Source organism: Seriola lalandi, unplaced genomic scaffold (genome assembly GCF_002814215.2).
Source record: "Seriola lalandi dorsalis isolate HSWRI2012SDOR001 ecotype SW California unplaced genomic scaffold, Sedor1 jcf7180002054894, whole genome shotgun sequence".
Classification (NCBI taxonomy): Eukaryota; Metazoa; Chordata; class Actinopteri; order Carangiformes; family Carangidae; genus Seriola; species Seriola lalandi.
In genome coordinates, this window is record NW_019525446.1 from 80081 (window position 1) to 100943 (window position 20863).

The window sequence follows — 20863 nt, forward strand, 5'->3', positions numbered from 1 at the left end:
TCGGGACATAAACGTGATTGTCTGCCCCCTTTGATTTTGAATCTAAGCGGGTTTGCGCTCATTTTCCTGGTGACTGTCATTGGCTGAGGGCGCGGGACGAATCCTCCCTTCCCTGAACGCGTCGGTGCAGTTTGAGCGCGGAGCCCCATCAGCCCTGGACCACATCTCCAGGTCTGGACGCGGGCCAAGCCTGTCTGGTGTCAAACCAGCCTGAACAGATACTCTCAGACATCTCATTTCTTCACCTCATTCCTGAGACGGGACTCTGCCCACCCCTTGTGTAAAGCAATTTAAACCTGATAGCACATCATCTGCCTATCTCCACTGAGGATCTCTGCTGGACTATCAGACAGTCGCTCTTCACTTTTTTTTTTTTCTCCCCCCTCCTCATAAGCACTTTGCCACCGCGCAGCAGAGTCTGAGCCGGCCATGGCTTTTACGCGCAAAACTTCCGTCCACCAATTCTCCTCTGATCCATTTTTAATCCAAGCTTGATCTGCAGATTTGTACAAGTTCTGACTTCTTCTCTTGTGTTTTCATATTTTTCTCTCGTCCGTGGAAATGCTCCGTCCAGATCCATAAAGGACCAAAGATTGGTTAATATGAACTTATTGCCAAGTGGAATATGTTTTTATTTATCTGTAGCAATCTGCTGGCTGACGGCCGAGGTCGATGCGTCCTGGTGGTAAGTACTGCACCTTTTAATATTTACGTTTCCATTTAAATGCAGTTGCATAAAAAGCCTGTCCGATGAATATAAAGCTTTCTTGGTTTAACTAGACGCACAAAATGCGCACGTTTTAATTCATCTCGGCAGAAAAATAATCTTATAGTAAAATATAATTGGTGTGAAATAAATTTGTAGTAATTTTTTTCTCCCTTCATGTATAAAAATACCTGTAAAGCAGTTTCCGTTTTCCTTTGGTTAATGAGAAATTTCCCAGAGATTCAGAGACTAAATTCCCTCCTCGGCTTTCCTACCTGTATTTTTGCAGCTTGTTGAAGACTGAACATTTGGACAGATACGTTTCCAGGATAAAGTCATTTGATATAATTTAATTTCTCCTTATTTGCTGTCTTTCTCTTGAATCTTTATTGCATGTTTGCAAAGGTTCTGTTTCCAAATTCCAAACTTCACACTGCCTGTGATACTGAGATGCTGTTTAAACAGATAATTTCACTCAGCTCCTTTTTTTTTTTCTTTCTTGCTGCTCTGGTCTCTCTCTCTCTCTCCCTCTAATCGTTTAAGAGAATCCCTGCAGCCTGCTAGAGTTCAAATTCCCTCCCGGTCTTTCACCACCTTGTTCCGCAGGTACACGGGGAGTGTGGACTTGTTGGGAGAGAGTTTTTCTGCCTCGTTACTTCATCGTTTTCTCTGTTTGTAGAATTTAAGTGTCCAATCACTCTACAAAGGTTGAGTGTTTGTTCTTTATACTGCAGCCACCTGGAAGTGCAGGCATGCTTAGTTATTTACACTGTGGTTGTCAGAATATTTTCATTGAGAAAGTTCAGTGATCAAATTCTGCACCAGTCTTGCATTATTTCCTCCCTTGCAAATATTAGTTGTTGTTGTTGTTGTTGTTGTTGTTGTTGTTGTTGTTGTTGTTGTTGTAAATGTGTTCAGCTTCCTCTCGTCTTCTCCTCTTCCCCGCAGGTACATGGGCACCCTGGGCTCCCAGGTGATGTGCGACAACATCCCTGGTCTGGTGAACAAGCAGCGCCAGCTGTGCCGCCAGCACCCCAGAGTGATGCAGGCCATCGGGGCCGGGATGAAGGACTGGATCTCAGAGTGCCAGCATCAGTTCCGCAGCCACCGCTGGAACTGCAACACCACGGCCAGGGACCACAACCTGTTCGGACGCCTGCTGCTACGCAGTGAGTGGAGTGGGGGGGGGGGTTAAACTCATGCAGGTTTTTAAAAGTCATTATATTGGGAAATTTGGGGACAGTGGGGAGGGGCTGCTCCTCACCTGGAGGACCTCCGTGTTCAGCAAGCGTCCTACCTGCTGAAGTGTCCTCGACAAAGTCACTGAGCCTCTCTCAGTTCTGTCGACCTCTGATCCCTCTGCAGGATAAGCAAGAGCAAAGTGAAGGTTTGACACATTAGGTTTTAAGAATTAGCATTCAAGCTCTTATAATTAGAGCAAAGACCTAAAAAAATCATGTCCATCTTAATTCCCTGCTCCCTTTGTCTCAATGCATTTTGTCTGAAGACATCAGATTGATGTCACATTAAATTACGGCTGTTAAAAATTCGGGACTTCGCCGTCGTGGACTTCGGAGCATTCAAACCTGAACCTCTATTTGAAAATGAGACAATCATCTGACTCCGTGTCTTGGATATAACTTTAACATGTGATGTCTGAATAAAGGACGTCAGGTTTGAGATAATGCTGTAGATGATAACAGACGCAGGGACGAGGTGCAGACAGTGTGTAAATCATCTTATTCGTGATAACAGTGACTTCGGCAGGTTTGTCAGGTGCCTCAAACACTGCACACTAAGAATAGAAAGTCCCTGAGTAGATTGCCTGCTACTGTATATCCTGGCTTGGGTTTCCAGGTCATTGTGCGCTGCTGGCACCTTTTATTTTGGGGAAATGAATCGCTGCGTGATCATGTGTGTTGCAGCGCGCGCGCGCACACACACACACACACACACACACACACACACACACACACACACACACACACTCATGTTTGACCATATGCCTGAAGTTACTGCTGAAGTGTTGGAGTGAGGCTTTCTGGGAAAACAGATAGTTCCCTCGAAGATATGTTCTTTTCTTTTTTCCTTTTTCCTTTTTTTCCCTCTCAGGTCGGATCACATTCCACACCTCGTCTCACTTTACAATTGTACATCTATCATGTCGCTGCAGCCGGCTGGTTTCTCCGTCAGTCTGGTCTGGAGTCGGAGGCTAACATGTTACTCGGTGCTCGTTATACTGCTTTTGTTACAGTGATGTTGTGACTTCTGGTTTTTCAGTTTTTAGTCCTGAAGGGATTTGTCAGCGGGAGAAAAACTAATCGGCAACATTTTTGATGATTAATTAATCATTTAAGTCACGTATCAGTATAAATATCATAATAACATCATAAGATTTTACTGAATGTATTTGGGTTTTGCTCTGTTGTTTGTGTTGTTTGGACAAACCAATCCGATCTAAAGACATCACCTTCATCTCTGTATTTCCTGACATTTTATAGTTGAGACGATTAATCAGTTAATTGAAAGAAATAATCCATAGATGTTTCTGTAATAAAAAGGTTTGTACAGTTTATTCTTTCAGTATCGGTGACATAAAGATAAAGAGTTGATATTTAAATCAGTTTGATTCAGTTTTTATCATAGTGGTGTTTACGCCTCGGCTACTGTCTCAGCGAATTTCTCTCCACTCAGCTCGTTCAAGTGAGAAATGGTAAAAATGTTGAGTCTTTCTAAATACAGGTAATCCCCCACTTTTAAGATCCTCACCGGGTTGTTAGCACTGTTTATGCTCTCTGGTGATTTGCAGGAGAAGACACTTCATTTATTGAACATCTTAAAAAGCTGTAGGAGACACGGTCACAGATTTTTTTTTGGGGGGGGGGTTAGTTGAAAATAAAAGTTATAAAGAATGTGATAAATGACCCGAGCAGTAAAGTGCGAGTGGCATCATCAGGGATTGAAATGATTAACAAGAAACGAGCGACCTGTCACCGTCTGTGACGGATGAGACGTCGGGACAAAAGCGTTCTGTCAAATCAGAAGTGTCAGCGTCTCAGGAGCGAAAAAATCAGTCTGTATCCTCCCCCGCAACGACTCCTTATAACAAGTCATAATCTTTATTTACTGCTGCTGGAGGATCATCGAGACCTGGCGGCCTGATGTTCCTCTCCCATGCCCTGAGATTTAACCTGCGAGGCGGATCCTTCAACTTAGTCTGTTTCATGTTGGGGCCTCTAATCGGCCGTGTGGTATTCGGACCTCCCAGCCGGGCCCCGGCCGTGTCACACAACATTATCATGGCACATCGAGGCGCCGTCAGAAGCTCCTTATTGTCAATGTCAGCGGGCTAATTTCAGACAATTACACCAGAGTTTTTCTCTCAGCGTCCCCTTCATTAACCTCGTTATATACGCTCAACTTAGCTGCTGGACTGGGACACACACACACACACACACACACACACACACTGATATCTCTAAATATATGTATATCTTTGCCAGAACTTTGTATTTTTATTTTCTTTTAAGTTTTCAAAGTTTTTGCTGCCTTACACTGAGAAACATGTTTTTCTACAAAACTGTTTTTAACAAAAATGCAACAATAACAAAAAAAACAAAATTCTCAATGTTAAAGCCGTGCAAGAATTAAAATAAAATAGTGCAAGTAAAGATTACAAATCAGTGTCCGCTCTTGGTTCTTCAGTCGACACATTTGTATTCATGGGCCACACCCAACGCTAGTGTCCGTATTAATGTGTATTCCACTAAAATCATAAAAGGAGTCTAATCTAATATTTTAAAGTCATTTGTCAAACAAAAATATCAAATAGTTAATAATTTAAATTCTCTTAAAGTGAATATTTACAGCTTTTCACTTTGGTTTTATTATTATGAGGCAGGTTTGAGTTCAGATTGAAGTCCTGGGTCCTTTAATCAATAATGAACTAATTTATACATTTATATCGATCTAGAAAATAAGAAATGGTGAATTTATTATAGTTTCCATAATACCAAGAGTCTAACAAGAGAAATACTATAGTTTTTAAATTGTTGTTATTATGAACCTTTTTCTTTTAAAGTCACATTTATTTCAATTGGCAGAAACCTGATACTTAAAGTGACAGAGAATATAGCTGATGCATCTTTTCCATGAACAGAACTGAGGTTCCTTTTTAGAAAAATATTTTAGTTGCACATTGTTAAATAAAATACAAATTAAGAGGGTTTTTCCCCCCAGTGATAAAGAGGTTTTCTGGCCCTGAATCGTGTCTGCAGGTTTTCCTCTCAGCTCCCCGTGCATCCCGACTGCAGCCTGTTTGTAGTCTGATGCAAAACTAAGAGTACGACAAATTAAACAAGAGGGAAGTTCAGAGAGATTTGACACAGTTTGATTTTTATCTTTGATATTTTGTAGATAAAAACAATGTAAAATTATAGTTGCAGCTTTAAACGTCAACGTCTCACTGACGTCACTGTGTGTGTTTTCACATGTGTCATAGTTTCGTAGAAGAGGTTACAGACAGACACACACACACACACACACACACACACACACACACACACACACACACACACACACTCTCTTTCTGTGCCTCGGCCTTTGATCCCTCTCAGATCTCTCATCAGTTACATGTAGAGGGAGATAAGAGCAGATATCAGGGCATTGCTGGTAAACGTTTAGATGTTTATCCATCTTGGAGGTAGATGAAGCGTTTTTTTTGTGTGTTGTTTTTTTTAATTTCAGACCTTGCATGAAATAAAACCTTCTAACAGACGGCAACAAATACGGGTCATACAGGTAGCAGCGGAGGCCAAACATCAGACAGCCGGGGTCAGGCAACGCCAGATTCAAGATCAATGGAATAAAAGTTTTATGTTTGATTTACATTTCAGATCCATAGAATTTACTGATTTTTTTAAATCCTAAACTCTTGGTTTTTAGTATTTGGATGAAGAATATGTCGCTAGTCTCTGACGCCAGTGTTCAGCTCCATGTTTTTTCAGCCACACTAGCTGCACGGCTCTGGAGACGAGTCGTCGGGCTCAGACTGAACAGAACAGCCACTAGTTTCTAAAAACGTGGTACGCTCTCGTCAACACCACAGGATGAAGTGTAAACGTTGCTGATTTTTAAAATACCTGCAGAACTCAGTCACACGCTGCGTTTACTGCAAATTAGCGAATGCTAGCACGCTAACCTAAGAATTAGCTTAGGTAAAGATTCCTACTGCACATCTGTGTGTTGGTATTGTCATTTTGAGCATCATTAAGATTTTCAAACCGCTCAGATTCTCCCGTGTGTTACCCGCCTTCGTTTCTTCTGTGCGCTCTCTCGTTCACAACATCTCGTCCTCTCCGCACAGGCAGCCGCGAGGTGGCCTTCGTCTACGCCATCTCCTCAGCCGGCGTGGTTTACACGTTGGCGCGAGCCTGCAGCCAAGGCGAGCTGGACTCCTGCTCCTGCGATCCCACTAAGAAGGGCTCGTCGCGGGACGCCATGGGCTCCTTCGACTGGGGCGGCTGCAGCGACCACGTGGAGCACGCCATGCGCTTCAGCCAGGCCTTCGTGGACGCCAAGGAGAGGAAGGAGAGGGACGCCCGCGCACTCATGAACCTGCACAACAATCGAGCCGGCAGGAAGGTGAGGACGACCTGACAGCCGCACACCTGTAGAGATCACTGCAGCACTGATGAAAAGAAAAATGTTCGAATTTAGAAATAAAATGTTCAAATTTAAAGTTTGATTTAGTTACAAATTATAAGAATAAGAATATTACTCTCAGGTTTGAGAAACACAACCACAACAACAACTAAACTATTACACATCTTTTCTGTGTTGATAATGGATGATGTTTTGCAGCTTGTTGTGCCTCTTTAACGCTATGACATCACAGTTGAATAAGTTGGAGTTCAGAAGTAAATGTGCAGCTTGAACGCGGCGCTCTCGACACCTTGTGTTCCTCTGAAGTTATTTCCTGTTTCCTTCTCCAGGCAGTGAAGCGCTTCATGACCCTGGAGTGTAAGTGTCACGGCGTCAGCGGCTCGTGCAGCGTTCGGACCTGCTGGTTGGCCATGGCCGACTTCCGGCGCACCGGCGACCACCTGCGGAAGCGCTACAACGGCGCGGTGCAGGTCGCCGTTAACCAGTACGGCACCGGGTTCACTGCCGCGCACGCACACTTCAAACGACCCAGCAAGAACGACCTGGTGTACTTTGAGGACTCGCCAGACTACTGCATACGGGACCATGAGTCAGGTAAACAGCCCAGTCTTTCAACCGCAGGATCTGATGAGACGATCACCGTGCTGACTAATCAGATTACAACCTGTTACTGGAAATAAGGCGTTTAAACAGAAAAACATTGTCTTGTCCACCAGTTTGTACTAAAACAAGCCTCTGCAAGGCTTTCGCTCTCCTTCTAGAGGCCCCGGGACTTGAAACGTCAGCCATGTTGCTTTGGTTATTTGGTTCCACCTGAGCTCAAATGACTCTGTTCTCACCTGGCCAAATGAACCAAACCGAAGAAGTGAACTCCAGAGTTCAGCTGAGACGCCTCAGCGCGAGAGGGGGACGGGTGTGAACAGATTTGTCATGAGGGTTTTCAAACGCTTGATCAAAAACATTTGGTTGAATTACACAAACAAAACCTTAAATGTTCTTGGCATCTCAAACCGGCGTTTCAGTGATCACGTGTCAGAAGTGGAAATTAGCTGCAGGAGAAGCCGGTGGAATCACAAGTTCAGAGGATGAACTTGAATCTTTTGAATCTATTTTTACAATTGGATTTGATGTTGGCGGATTTCTTTGAGCGACAAATACTTTTTACTGTGTAATTATAGCGGCAGTGGGTTGGACTTGTGTTAAGAGCGTCTTTGCAGCGGTCTGGTCTCTCCGTGTTCTGCAGCGCTGAGCGTTTTGTTTGAGTCATGATCGGAGCCGCTGCATCGCTGGCGTCCTTTTTTCTTTTCCTGTGACAGGGTTAGGGACAGTGAGTGTGAGAAGGAAAATGTTTGTGTATGAAAACTGTGAGAGAGAGAGAGAGAAGATGATGAGTGTGTGTGTGTGTGTGTGTGTGTGTGTGTGTGTGTGTGTGTGTGTGTGTGTGTGTGTGTGTGTGTCAGAGGAGGTGGATGCCTGCCAGGCAGCAGATGATCCGTGGCGATCGGGTGTCGGCCAGTTTAAGAGCCATTACACACTTCTGTAGGCTGAAACCTTAGAGCACCACACATCACTATAAATCACCACCACTGGAAACACACACACACACACACACACACACACACACACACACACACACACACACACACACTAGAGGAGTTTACAGTGTGTTTCATGTCAAAGTGAGACTCTCCTCCAAAGCTGTGTCCTTCAACCCTCCCATTTCTCATTTGTAAGCACATCAACATTTAATAAATGGTTTATAACACATGATGATGTAGTTGTAAGGACATATAAGGAGCATTTATAAATGTAGAGCATTTGTCCGAGACTTATTTTATACTTTCACACCAGGGCTTTACTAACGCTGTGAAGTTGTTGACAAATACGACTGTTATAGTGTTTTATTAACGTTTATGAAACGATCATATATATTAAAGTGAAGTGTCACTATTTAAGGGAGATTGATAGTTCAATGCTTTGATTGGCACGTTGTTGTGTTTCAGTCACACGTGTTTGCACGAAGGTGAAACGTTTAAATGTCTCGCTCGAGGAACCTGATGGAACCTGGGACGTGTGTGTGTGTGTGTGTGTGTGTGTGTGTGTGTTGTATTCTGTGCGCAGTATATCAGGCAACGTCACACTCAGATGTGTGGGGTTTTGATTTAGAGCGCGAGACTGTTTCATGTTCAGAGATCCTGGAAGTTTATTCTTGATCTCTGGGATCAACATGTGTGACAAGATATATAAACTCAAAGGTTCACTTACTAGTTTGTCAGAGCTTTCAACACAGTTTCTTTTCAGTTTAAACAAAAATTTCACTTTTGGATAGAGACAGTTTAGATACAGAGAGGAAACACACTGAGAAGACCCTAAATCAATGAATCAATAGTAGATGGACAGTCTGTATCTAAACGGTCACTATCCGAAAAGCAAAATGACAAATGTTGTTGTTGTTGTTGTTGTTTACAAGAAAAAAATACCAAACATTCCCCGGTTGGAGCTTTTTAAGATTTGCTGCTTTTCATGAGAATAAACTAGATTTCTGTTTTTGGATCTGGACTGTTGATCAGATAAAGTGTCACCTTGGCTCAGAAACCGATTTGCGTTTGTCTCTATTTTCTGACATTTTATCGATCAAACACTCGTGTTGTTGAGATCAGCTGCGTCCCTAAATATTCTACTGAAACCACGTTCCCTCTAACCTCCTGATGGACCTCTGGAGGTCTCAGGGCCCCGTCTGGGAACAAGTAGAGGCTTCACAGCAGACAGGAAGGCCTCATGGGCTGTGTACATGTAAGCAGTGTGAGGTAACACACACACAAACACACACTGTGTCGGGCCTGGGCCTCTCATGAGAACCCAACTCACTCCCTCTCTAAAGACCAGCTCCTCTGGGACACACACACACACACACACAGACTCAGAAACATGACGCGCAATCTTTCTTGAAACACACACTTTGAGTTATTCACTCTTTTTCTTCCTCCCATCACGCACGCTGAAAAACCTCTCAAAGACATGCAAACTCACCGTCAATCACTCTGAAACACACACACACACACACACACACACACACACACACAGGCTCAGAGCCCACAGAGATAGTGAGACGGCCCCTCTGTGCCTCTTTAAAGTGTGAAATCAATTTCCCTCGGCCCCGGCGAGGCTCAGGTGCTAAACTCATCTCTCGGCGCCCCCTCATCTTAATTCAATAAGCAGACGCAGAGAGGCGAGGTCTGCGAGGAAGACTCTGGCCGTGATGTCACCCCTAGCAGCGCAGCATACCGCGGATGACGGGCGGGCTCGCTGCCAGAGAGGGGTGTGGCTTCAGGTCATGCCCAGACATATTACCTGGCGAGGGAATGGTGCAGAGACGGTGCGCACGCACGCACACACACACACACGCGCACACACACACACACAGAGTGAAGCACAATGTAAACACGAGCAAATTCCAGAACAATGTTCGAGATGGTACTTGAAGTCAGTGCATCACTTTTTTTCTAAAACCCTTTTTATTTATACAGGAGAAGTCAGCTGAACGAACACACACACACACACACACACACACACACACACATACACACACGTTCTCCTTCAGGAACACTTCACAGTCACACAGTAACATGTTCGTTCCTCCGCTGGCTGAACATCTGCACCACAGCAGCTCAGAGGTCGAGAGAAATGAATAGGAAATATCAGACCTGTAAGAAACAGAAATTACAGACCTTTATTTTCTTATTTTTAAAAACTACTTCCTTCCCTTATTTTTATCTTAATTTCATGAACAATTTCAGAAGCCCTCACAACTGTCAACAACTTCAGTCTGAAACAGGAAGTAACGCCTCGGAAACACATGGGTGCATGTGTGTTGTCGATAACGGCGCTCTGTCCAGCCGTCTGCGCTCGTGTCATGAACAGCTTCACTAGAGCTCGTTATTACACTTTTCAAAACTCTGTAGATGTAATCGCGCCCTGCGGCCTCGCCTGCAGACACTGTTGGCGGTTGCGAAGCTGAGAGTAGTGAGTTTTTGTTGAGACGTGTCGGAGAGGTTCTGATTCCTTCTTGTTTTGCATTTGTCTTAATTACGGAACGATCTTATCTTTTAATTCGACACACAACAGGATCCGACTTCTCGTGATCTGTGGGGAAATCTGGAGGTGATAACCCAAACGTTCTTCTCATGGCCATTAGACAAAAACGTGAGACTGTGATGTGGTGACGATCTGTAACCAACACTCGCTGTCTTGCTCGTATTTTTAACGTCAGCTGATGGAAGTTGCTGATATCACCTAAAACAAACAAAACAAAAAAATTCCCTAAAACATCCTGATGCTGTGTCAGCAGTTAGTTTAAATGTAAGAGTTAGTGACTCTCACACGGGAACATATCAGAGCTACACACACGTTTAAGTAAAGGCTGCATTAAACAAATATTCTCATTATCATTTGATTAAGAAAATAATCAGAAGAATAATCGGTTAACGATTTGGTCGAGAAATCCCCGTCGCTGTTTCCTTGAGTCAAAGGTGACGTCTTCAAAATCAGAGCCAATGAAAATCCACCTGGTGAAACTTGTTCCACAAAAAGAGATTCTTGATTCTTTTGTACCCTTTTTAATTTTATGTATTTATTTAGATTTACAGGTGTTTGTTCTGCTGGCTTGTTTCTGTTGTGTTGTTGTTGTTATTAGCAGCACGTTGATCAGCTGTTTGCTGTTTTCAAATGTGCTCTATAAATAGGTTTGATTTAATGTGATTTGAATATTCAGTCGAGTAACAGACGAGTTGTTTCATCTGTTTTTTTTTATGTACTAATTATTATTATTATTATTGTTTTTAAAAATATAGTTTGGGTTTGTTCAGATAATTCTGATGTGACGACAAGAAAACATAAACATAACAACAACCGTGACTTCTGCAGACGTCTGCAGTGAAGTGTGTGTGTGTGTGTGTGTGTGTGTGTGTGTGTGTGTGTGTGTCTCTCCTATAAAATGAACAGCTGATGAAGAGCGGGAGCGCGGCCCTGACGGCTCCTATCATCAATCTCTCATCTCTCCGTCGTCTTAACGTTCATCATCTTACCCAGCCCCCTCCTGTCTCATCCTCACTGCGCTCCCATTGGCTCCCGATGACCAATAAAACCGCTCTGATTGGGCAAATTGTGGCTCATATTCTCGCCGGGTCACATTCCTGATTGCACTTTTGGAAAGGGTCGCTTTACGGTGAAATGTCTGTGAAATCCCGAGTGATTTTCCCAGGATGCTTCTCGCCTGTTTAACCTGGAATAATTGTCAGTGTAGGAGTCAAACTGTCCCGACGTCGATCTGGAGGGAAACGACTGAAATGTGTTTTTACATTTACTGAATAAAACTAAAGTTGGATCAGTGGGAAAAAGTTCTTCCTGTCTCAGAAAGATTTTTAATGTCGTATGAAAGAAAAGTGGACGTGTATCATTTCTAGTGTTTTATGTACTTGGCTAATTGTTTTTTCCTTTGGTCACGATTGTCTTATTACGCAGTGGTTCTCAAAGTGAGGGTGCTTGAGCGGGTTCCCTGGGGTCCTACAGCAAAGAGGGTCAGTTTAGGGTCTTTGTGAAAGTTTGAGCCATCAGTGTGATAAATACCTCATTTAAATATCTTATATGAGAGAAGGCAGTTTGAATCTATGACAGAGAAATAATTAAACAAAAAATTGAGGGTGTGGACATTGATCTAAGGAGCGTTCAAAGACTTAAATTTGCATTTGGACTGATTTATATTTTGCACAAACTAGTGGAGGGAGATTGATCTTCTTTCTGTCCAACATTTCAGCTGATGAGAAAATAATTGGGATATTTTGGGATGTTTTCTTTAACAGAAGATCTGAGGTGTTAAATATTTCTTCCTGCTAAAAGATGCAAAGAGACAGTGATAGAAAGTCGAGACAGAAATTTGCAGTCTTTTCTTAAAAAGAGCAAGAAAATGGATTTACATTTTTTCCCTGTTATAATTTAAAGAGCCAGATGAAATAAGGAGTTTGAATATTTTATAAAAGCAAATACATTTTCTCTACACCAAACTGACCTCTCTCTCTCTCTCTCTCTCTCTGGCTCCAGGCTCGATGGGGACGGGGGGCCGGGTTTGTAACCGGACGTCCCGCGGCGTGGACGGCTGCGAGGTGATGTGCTGCGGTCGAGGGTATGACACGTCGCGGGTCAGCCGCACCACCAAGTGCGAGTGCAAGTTCCACTGGTGCTGCGCCGTGCACTGCCGCGACTGCCACCAGCAGGTCGACGTCCACACCTGCAAGGGCCAGACGTGACCTCGCCGCCGCCGCCGCCAAACACTACTGACCACTACTAAACCAGCAGTCACACTGGCTCCCATTACCACCGCTCTCCTGCTGGGCTGCAGACCCTCCCTCTGTCGTCACATTACAGGCAACACTCACAGGATATTTTTGTCAATCACACAGTAGGTATGTGGCTTCTCCGTGGAGGTCTGGCTCTGCAGGTGACTCCTCTTCACTCACGCCGTCTTTAGCTTCCAGATGATCAGTAGAAGCTTCATCCACCGGTTCACTAGTGAGCTGTGCATTTATTTTAAAGTATATCAATAGATAAAAACTCCTTCACACTGAAACCTGGTTTCTAAAAAGCTAAAATTCCTGTCCTGTGTCATCTAGCGACGCAGCAAATCCTCTATCCTCTCATTGTATTTATTTACTCTCAAGTCCGTAAAAAGTGTCTGAGGTTTATTTGTGTTGTGTCTAGAACCATCCGTGACACAGGACGACCAGAGTCTGTGAGCTGATAAAAATCTGAACTCCTCAGAATATCTCGCTCATCCTGCGTCCAGGTTTAAACACGAGAGTCTGAATTAGTCTGGAGTGTGGACACAGCTTGTTTATAGTCAGATCAGACAGGGCTTTGTTTGTGATTATGTAAATATGTGCTTGTGTAAATTAAAAATCAGATATATAGTGAATGGAAGCATTAACTGTCAGACTCCACTCCTCCTGCAACAAAACGAGTCTGTTTTGTTTTTGTTCGTTCAGCAGCTTCAAAGTGACGCATTAAAAGAAAAATTCTGCTGGTTTCTTGCAACTCTTTGATGATGATTCACATCAGCATTAGTGACATCACACTTCGCCATGGTAACCGCTGAGACTTGGGAATGTGGCCGCACACTGAAATTCTGCTTTGCTTGCTTTTCCTGTTTTACTTTTTTGCAGTTTTGTGACATTTTCCTAGATCACAGCAACTAAATCAGTGAGGATTTTATTTTATTTTTTTTAATAGTTTTTCCTACAAATCAAGAACACTGAACATCTTTACTGGTAATTTTCAAATTCACACTTTTGTTTTAGACTTTTGGACGATTTTTATCCTTCTGTCCCGACAGCAAAATCTATTATCACACTGATGAGACTTGTTTGAGCTGTGTGTGTTTTGTTTCTTTTGTTTAGTCTGTATTTATATTCATCACAATGACACGATCCTGAACGAACCTTTGATTAATATGAACCTGAAAACCAGCGTCTGTCTGAACCAGAAGGACAAAAATATGTTCAAGTTTCTAAAGTAGCGCAGCTTGTTCTGTAGTAAACATGTTCTGTAGTAAACACTGGTCCTCTCAGACACATTTCATCACGTTTGAGCTTTTGGTGTCTCAGAACCAGAACCCGGTTCGTCTCAGACTTGAGGTCAGTGCTGGTGAAAACGCTTCCTCTTCCTGTGGAGTGAGACGTTAGTTTGTGGATGAAAAACACGCGTCAGAAGATGAGAGAAACATGTGAAGGATGAACTGTTTAAAAACTTACCAGGGTTTTGTTTTACGCCGCTGTCCAACATGCAGATGACATGTCGAACACCCGGCGGCTCCGGCCGATGGTTCCGTCTGCTGATGGCGCTCGTTTTTTTTCTGCTGTTAAACTGTGTGTGAATCAAAATGGCGGGAAGAAGCTGCTTGCAGCAATACACAAAAAGTCCTTTATTGTATTTTTTTGTCTTTTCACTTTTTTTAATGATGGCAATTTATCACCTTTTTTTTTTTTCTTTTTTTTTTCTTTTTTTTTGAACAACAAAAAACAGCTTTAAATGATTGAAAACCCAAAAAATGCAAACATATCAAATAAAGTCAAAACCGATTCTGGATTCCTCTGTTTTGCTTTCTTTGTGTCTGACGCTTCCTCCTGTCGTCGCCGTCTATTCTGTGTGGTTTGGCAATTTATCACTTTCTTTTGAAAAACAAAAGAACAGCTTGAAATGATCGAAAAAAAAATAAAAAAACAGAAACAAAAAAAAATAAAAAAATGCAAACCTATCAAATAAAGTCAAAACCGATTCTGGATTCCTCTGTCGCTGTCTTTGCGTGTCGCGCCTCGTCCTGTCGCCTGTTCTCCGTTTGGTTTCAACTCTTGGCACAAAAGTGTGTCAGTTCAGTCCAATGCAGCGTTCTGGGTTTCAGTTCAGCTGTTTCTGTCTGGGTGGAGGTCGGCTCCCGGTTCTGGTTCTGGTTCTGGGTTCTGGTTCTCTGCTCCTGGGTGCGGTCGGAATCGGGGTCAGATGCGGGTGAGCTGGTGCCAGAGGCTGGACGGCAGGATGCTCTCCACCTTCTCCATGATGAAGTTGAGAGGAGCAAACAGCGTGCTGAGGAACTGCAGAGACACAGACACGACCAACAGTCAACAGGAAGTAACATCCAACACAAACTATAAAACAGTTCCACGAGTCGAGTCACTCTTCGTGAAACCTGAGCAGCTTTCTGTTCCTGGTGGCCCAACATCTTATTGATTTTTCCTTTAAATTTAGTCACCTGTCTGTAGTTGAAAGCTCAGGGACGAGAAGCTAGTAAGTGGACCTTGAAAAGCGACCGTTTCCCATGTTGGGAATGAACTTTCCCGCTTCACTCTCGAGCCAACGTGAAGGAGAAGTCGTCGAGGAGCTGCGGATAAAAACCTTTCATGGTGATCAACACACTCCATCTGCTGATGAAGACAGTGTGATGCGGTTGAAAGGCCTGGAAGAGTGAACTTGAAGTGGACTTTGGATTAGGATTGTTTTCTCGAAGATGAACTGGTTGTTGTCGATTAATTTCTGGTCACTTCTCTAATTGATTAATCAAACGTGAATATTGTTTATTATACTGCGTCGTCTCTTTAACACCAAAATAGATCTGGGGTTAAAAACGTTTCCACCGTTCCTGTGAGGACGGTGCAGCTCGCTGTCAGGCCTCAGTCTCTGCTTGGTGTTTTGGCAACAGCCAGCAAAGGGGGTGGGGGGATGATAGGGGCTCCACCAGAGCAACATGGAGGTCATGGAGGTTTCCCACTTTGTCCGACAGCAGATAAAAGCCACGACAGGGTCTGCGCCGCGCTCTCCTCCACCCGCATGCATCTGCTGGTCGTCGGTGGTTTGTGTGCTTGAAAAGCACAAAGACGCACGTCGTATCACAGCATCTGTGTTTCAGCTTCAAAGTGAAGGTGTGTGTTCTGTCTGTGTGTGTGTGTGTGTGTGAACAGTGTGTGTGGGCGAGCAGCGCAGAGACTGTCCATGAGGACAAACAGCAGGGAGGCCGTGTCCATACCAGACTTATTATTAGGCGGAACAGGGTGTGTTCATTTATTGAGACTAAAAACGTCTTAATTTGGCTCCAGTGGCTCTAAAACTGTGATTAGTAAATATTAAAATAGTATCGAATGTCTCACAATAAATAATAAAATGCTAAAGGAAACTTTCTGAACATTAACGCAATTATTTCCCTTTATGAATTTAAAACTTATTGGTGTAAACAGCAAAACTTATAATGAGGATAATGAATGAAGCTCCGTGAAGTTGGTTTTATTTCATGTTAAATTACGTGTCTCGGCTCATTCTGTAACCAACTTCTCTTTCATGCACCTGGCCCCAGGTCGGACACGTTTCCACTTCCAGATCGCACCTGTTGTCAGGTTAAGAGGTGGGCGGAGCCAGGCTGGGAACTACATGAGGTCACCTAACTGTGCACTCGTAACCGCTAGCTGTCATGTGATCACTTCAGGTAGAAGATGACGACCTGAACAGCAGCTACAAACACGGCAGCACGACACATGGTGTTTGCTGAGGAATCCACGGAGAAATGTTAAAAAGAGAAAAAAAAGTTTCAGATTGATTGATAAATTGATTGGTAGATACCTATATTCACACCTATAGTATGAATACACAGGCCTGTGTCTATATGTGTGTGTGTCTGAGCAGGTAGATGGTTGATGCTGATAGTGTCACATCAGGGGGGAGAGATGAGCTCACCCACATTCCAGGGGAGCAGCACAGCGCTGCAGGGAGGGGCAGGGGAGGCAGCGCCCTCCACTGGCTGCTGTGAAAACATGCAGCCGGAGGCGCTGCAGGAGGAGGCGCTGCAGCAGGAGGCGCTGCAGGAGGAGGCGCTGCAGCAGGAGGCGCTGCAGGAGGAGGCGCTGCAGCAGGAGGCGCTGCAGCAGGAGGCGCTGCAGGAGGAGGCGCTGCAGGAGGAGGCGCTGCAGGCGGCTCTGTGCTCAGCCCTGATGTTTCACTTGAAGCAGCTTCTGTAGAAATTAATTATCTAACAGCTTCCAAACTGAACTCAGCGCTCCTCTCCGGGTTGTAAAGCATGTGATGAAACGTCGGTTACTCCCCCCGCCGTGAGGCCGCAGCATGTCTTCTTGGCTTGGCGCAGCACAGCATGATAAAACTGGGCCTGCAGAACAATCTAAATGACTTTCAAATGTCGAGTCTGACCGAGCGGCTGCTGGCGCTGCAGGAAAGGTCACGGGGTCATTGGATTCAAATCAGTTTGGAGCAAACTTCATATTAATGCAGCTGTTGGGTTATGAGGTGGAAAACAGACATCCGTGGAGAGGTCAGAGGGCAACTAATTAATATTCATGCATCCGGCTGATGTTATGGAACTGATGCTGCTCCCTTGTCGTTGACCAAAGTGAAGGTTAAGAGGAAAGTTTCATGCTAGGGGAAAAGGTCAGAGGTCACCGACACCATTCAGAATTCATTCTCTGCTGAATAGACACAGAGCTGTGATGTCCTACAGCGACAAGTCTCATTTTCTCTGATTCTGAAACTTCAAGAGAAGGGAGGAGAAGTTACTGTGTGTGTGTGTGTGTGTGTGTGTGTGTGTGTGTGTGTGTGTGTCCATGTGTGTGTGTGTGTACTCACAGCTTTAGCAAACACTCCCATGAGCTCGGGGAACTGGTGTGTGAGCAGAGCCAACATGGCGGTGAAGGAGCAGAGACCGGCTGTGAAGAGGATGAAGAAGGGCAGCTCCTTCTTTGGGTAGACTGACACCTCGTGAAACACTGCTTCCACACACACGCGCAGACAAACACACACACACACACACACACACACACACACAAACACATGACATAATGTTAGTTTAGAGCAAACAATGACATCACACACATCCAAAAATGAACTTCATAACCATTTATTTAAAGTTTGGATTTCAGTTACAACATGTGCAGCAAATAGTTTATTTTACAGGATGTTTTTAACTAAATGCTTCAATTTTCAAAGTCTGCAACAAAATAAAGTTCCTGAATTTAAAGTTGCTGAAACTAAAAGCTGAAAATCCCCAGAACAGACGGTCATTCGGGGTTTAGAGGAGAAAGAACATCCAGAAGAAAAAAATAAAGTCTGGGTATCTCTCTGAGGTCAAACTTAAAAAAAATAAACCACACACTAAATAAGAGTCGACTTAAGAGGAAAAAACACAGAAACAAGCATTTTTCTGGTCGGGTGAGTCTCTAATAAGATTTGTGGGGGATGAACTTGTTTCATTCAAAGTGATTTAACAAGCTGCTCAGTGGAGTCGTATGTAAACAGACACGTCTGATCAGGTCACTGTAAACACACACACGGCTCCTGCTCGACACTGCAGCACCTCACACTCAGAGCTGTGGCCAAAAGCTTTAAAGAACTCTCTTCAGTCCTGCTGCAAAGGGTCAAGTCCAAGCGCCGAACCAAAACCTGCAGTTCCTCCAACGACCACTAGAGTCTGGCTCCAACAGAGAGTCAGTCCCCACAAAGTCTTAAAGTGTCCAACTTTACAGCAGAAATAAACATGTTTACAGCCTGGTGCAAAAACAGTTCTGGTCTCTGAAGTTAACTGTTTATATAACTCACCTGTTTACATTTTATTAAGGCTCAAAGTTCTGTATAAATGAGGGCGTGGCCGCTGTGAGTGACAGGTGAGTGAACGTCTGCTCGGCTCCACATTTTACAGAGATGTGGGAGAATCATTTCCCCTTTTCAAAATAAACTGGGGGTTTAAACTTGCAGCAGCGACGTGACGAAACAAGCGGTAAACAAACATCTACCCTGCCGCACACACACACACACACACACACAGTGTGTGTCGCTGCCGGTGGCCGGAGGCCAAATTAATCAGGAGCGGGTTTCTGTGTGAGGACAGACGAGCTGCCGTGCAGACAGCGGGACGACACACAGTCCACGTCAGCCAACGACCACACACACACACACACACACACACACACACACACACACACACACACACACACACAGCGCTCTCTTTAGGAATTTGTCTCGTCATCACAATTATTAATGACGAATCTAACCACCACATTTCTGTGCTAGACTTTGGAATTCACATAATTACTCAAAGTAAGAACAGTGAATAAAGCTGCTGTAACTGATCGTTACTTCTATATGAATTAATCTCATAAAACAAACTCCAACACAAACTTTTACTAATTAATTCTGTTTTTTTTTGCCTGCTACTGAATATATTACACTTTGTGTGTGTGTGTGTGTGTGTGTGTGTGTGTGTGTGTGTGTGTGTGTGTGTGTGTGTGTCAGGGCGTCTCTTACTGGGTAGCAGCTCTCTGTCGGCCGTCTCTGTGCAGATGGGGTAAGGGTAGAACAGGTGACCCTTCTCCAGAGGATACGGGATCATTCTGAACGCTACAAGACACACACACACAAACGAGGGACAGCTGATGAGACAGAAACTGTGTGTGTGTGTGTGTGTGTGTGTGTGTGTGTGTGTGTAGGTGTGTGTGTACTCACTGCCCTCCCAGGTGCAGTGCAGCAGGTTGAGCGCCCCCTCCACCCTTTTCCAGTGCTGCAAGTGGAAGAAGGCGTAGGCGATGGCCTCGCTGTCGCCTCTCTTCAAGATGTGTTCTGGAGGAAGAATCAGACTCTTCATCTCCAGCAGATACTGAGGAGGAGGAGGAGGAAGAGGAGGAGAGAGGAACAAAGACAGGTGATGATGATGATGATGATGATGAACAGGATAGGATCGTACGTCAAGTTGTAGGAAATATGTTTATCATTAACTAAAGCTGCATGGACGTCACCATCACAGACTCTGTAAGTTCATGTTGCGCTGTAACTCAGCTGATGAGTGACAAGAGGTTTCAGCCACAGAGGTCAAAGGTCATTTAGCGTCCGCACCGGCAAGAACAACTCTTCCTCGTAGCCAGTCGCGTGTCATGTCAGTGGCTGTGTGACACGGTGAGCTCGTGACGACAGCATGAGCTCAGCAGGTGTGTGTGTGTGTGTGTGTGTGTGTGTGTGTGTGTGTGTGTGTAGCATCCCTCCGAGACTCACTTTGGGGACGTGAGGGTTGAACTCCACCGCTCTGTGGATGGCTTCTACTGCGTTCATCTCTGCTGTGCTCAGCCCTCGCCTGGACGCTGCCTCTGGAGAGAACCTGCACACACACACACACACACACACACACACACACACACACACACACACACACACACACACACACACATCAGGACTCTCACTCGGTCACTACATGATCAGTGTGATTTTGAAAAGCGACTCCTGCAGCGCTGGATACCGACGCTACACAGCTGCATCACAACATCACGTAAATCTCTGACATGCTAAAGAGCTGAGGGTTCGTCTCGCACGTTTCTCCTCCTGCTCGCCGGGTCAATGACAGACGTCGATCGACCCCGTTCAGACCTCGGCGTCTCCAGCGTCTCCGCTTGTGATCGGCTCTCACTTCCCAGACTTCATATGCAAATAAACACGTATGCAATGTTGTTTTTAGAGAGAGAATAACGTTTTATACTGTTTGATTCAGAGGAGCTGATTGAGATGGATGCTAATACCAGGTCTGAACAGGGCCTTTGTCTGAGGGACAGTTGTCATGGTGACTGATGGACAGCGGTCTGTCACTGAGACTGTTTCATGATCTAAATGTAAAAACCCCCTGACAGTATTGTTTTGCCTGTGCACCACTAGTGTAACTGTATTATACCATCAGCTCTATTTTAAACTCACAAATAGCAGAACAGGTATGTCACCCCCCCCTCCAACCCCTCCAACCCCTCCCCCCTCCCCGTTTGAGCATTGTAGCTGAAGGAAAGCGATACTCACTTGTCCGATACCGCCCTCGCTTTGAGCAAGGCTGCTGTGTAGCATATTGTTGCAGATTTGGGTAAGCTAATATCTGTGGAGGAGACACAAAGCAGACATGGAGAGAGACAGAGGGGGGGAGAA

At 44.5% G+C, this 20863-nt stretch overlaps 2 protein-coding genes across 10 annotated transcripts in view; one reads left to right on the forward strand and one right to left on the reverse strand.

Annotated features, from left to right (window-relative positions):
• Positions 1–201: 201 nt before the first annotated feature.
• Positions 202–14506, forward strand: wnt2 (wingless-type MMTV integration site family member 2). The gene is made up of 5 exons (XM_023429488.2): positions 202–685; positions 1655–1875; positions 6072–6349; positions 6700–6964; positions 12467–14506. The coding sequence occupies exons 1-5, from the start codon at positions 603–605 to the stop codon at positions 12670–12672; spliced, it is 1053 nt and encodes a 350-aa protein (XP_023285256.1). The 5' UTR covers positions 202–602; the 3' UTR covers positions 12673–14506.
• LOC111672158 (suppressor of tumorigenicity 7 protein homolog) overlaps positions 14319–20863 on the reverse strand; it is a 49990-nt gene continuing 43445 nt past the window's right edge. For 8 of the 9 annotated variants that reach the window (XM_023429484.2, XM_087180166.1, XM_087180165.1 and 5 more), the window contains 6 exons: positions 20741–20813; positions 19955–20057; positions 19412–19562; positions 19214–19306; positions 17540–17682; positions 14319–15009 (listed from right to left, as the gene is read on the reverse strand). In XM_023429484.2, coding sequence (XP_023285252.1) covers positions 14914–15009; positions 17540–17682; positions 19214–19306; positions 19412–19562; positions 19955–20057; positions 20741–20813 — 659 coding nt within the window. In that variant the 3' untranslated portion in view covers positions 14319–14913. The remainder of the gene's footprint in view (positions 15010–17539; positions 17683–19213; positions 19307–19411; positions 19563–19954; positions 20058–20740; positions 20814–20863) is intronic. The other variant, XM_087180164.1, reaches the window with a different exon arrangement.

Coding starts and splice junctions, on each gene's coding strand:
- wnt2 (XM_023429488.2), top strand. CDS start 603: ATGAACTTATTGCCAAGTGGAATATGTTTTTATTTATCTGTAGCAATC. Junction 686..1,654: donor GAGGTCGATGCGTCCTGGTG/GTAAGTACTGCA, acceptor TCTTCCCCGCAG/GTACATGGGCACCCTGGGCT. Junction 6,965..12,466: donor CATACGGGACCATGAGTCAG/GTAAACAGCCCA, acceptor CTCTGGCTCCAG/GCTCGATGGGGACGGGGGGC.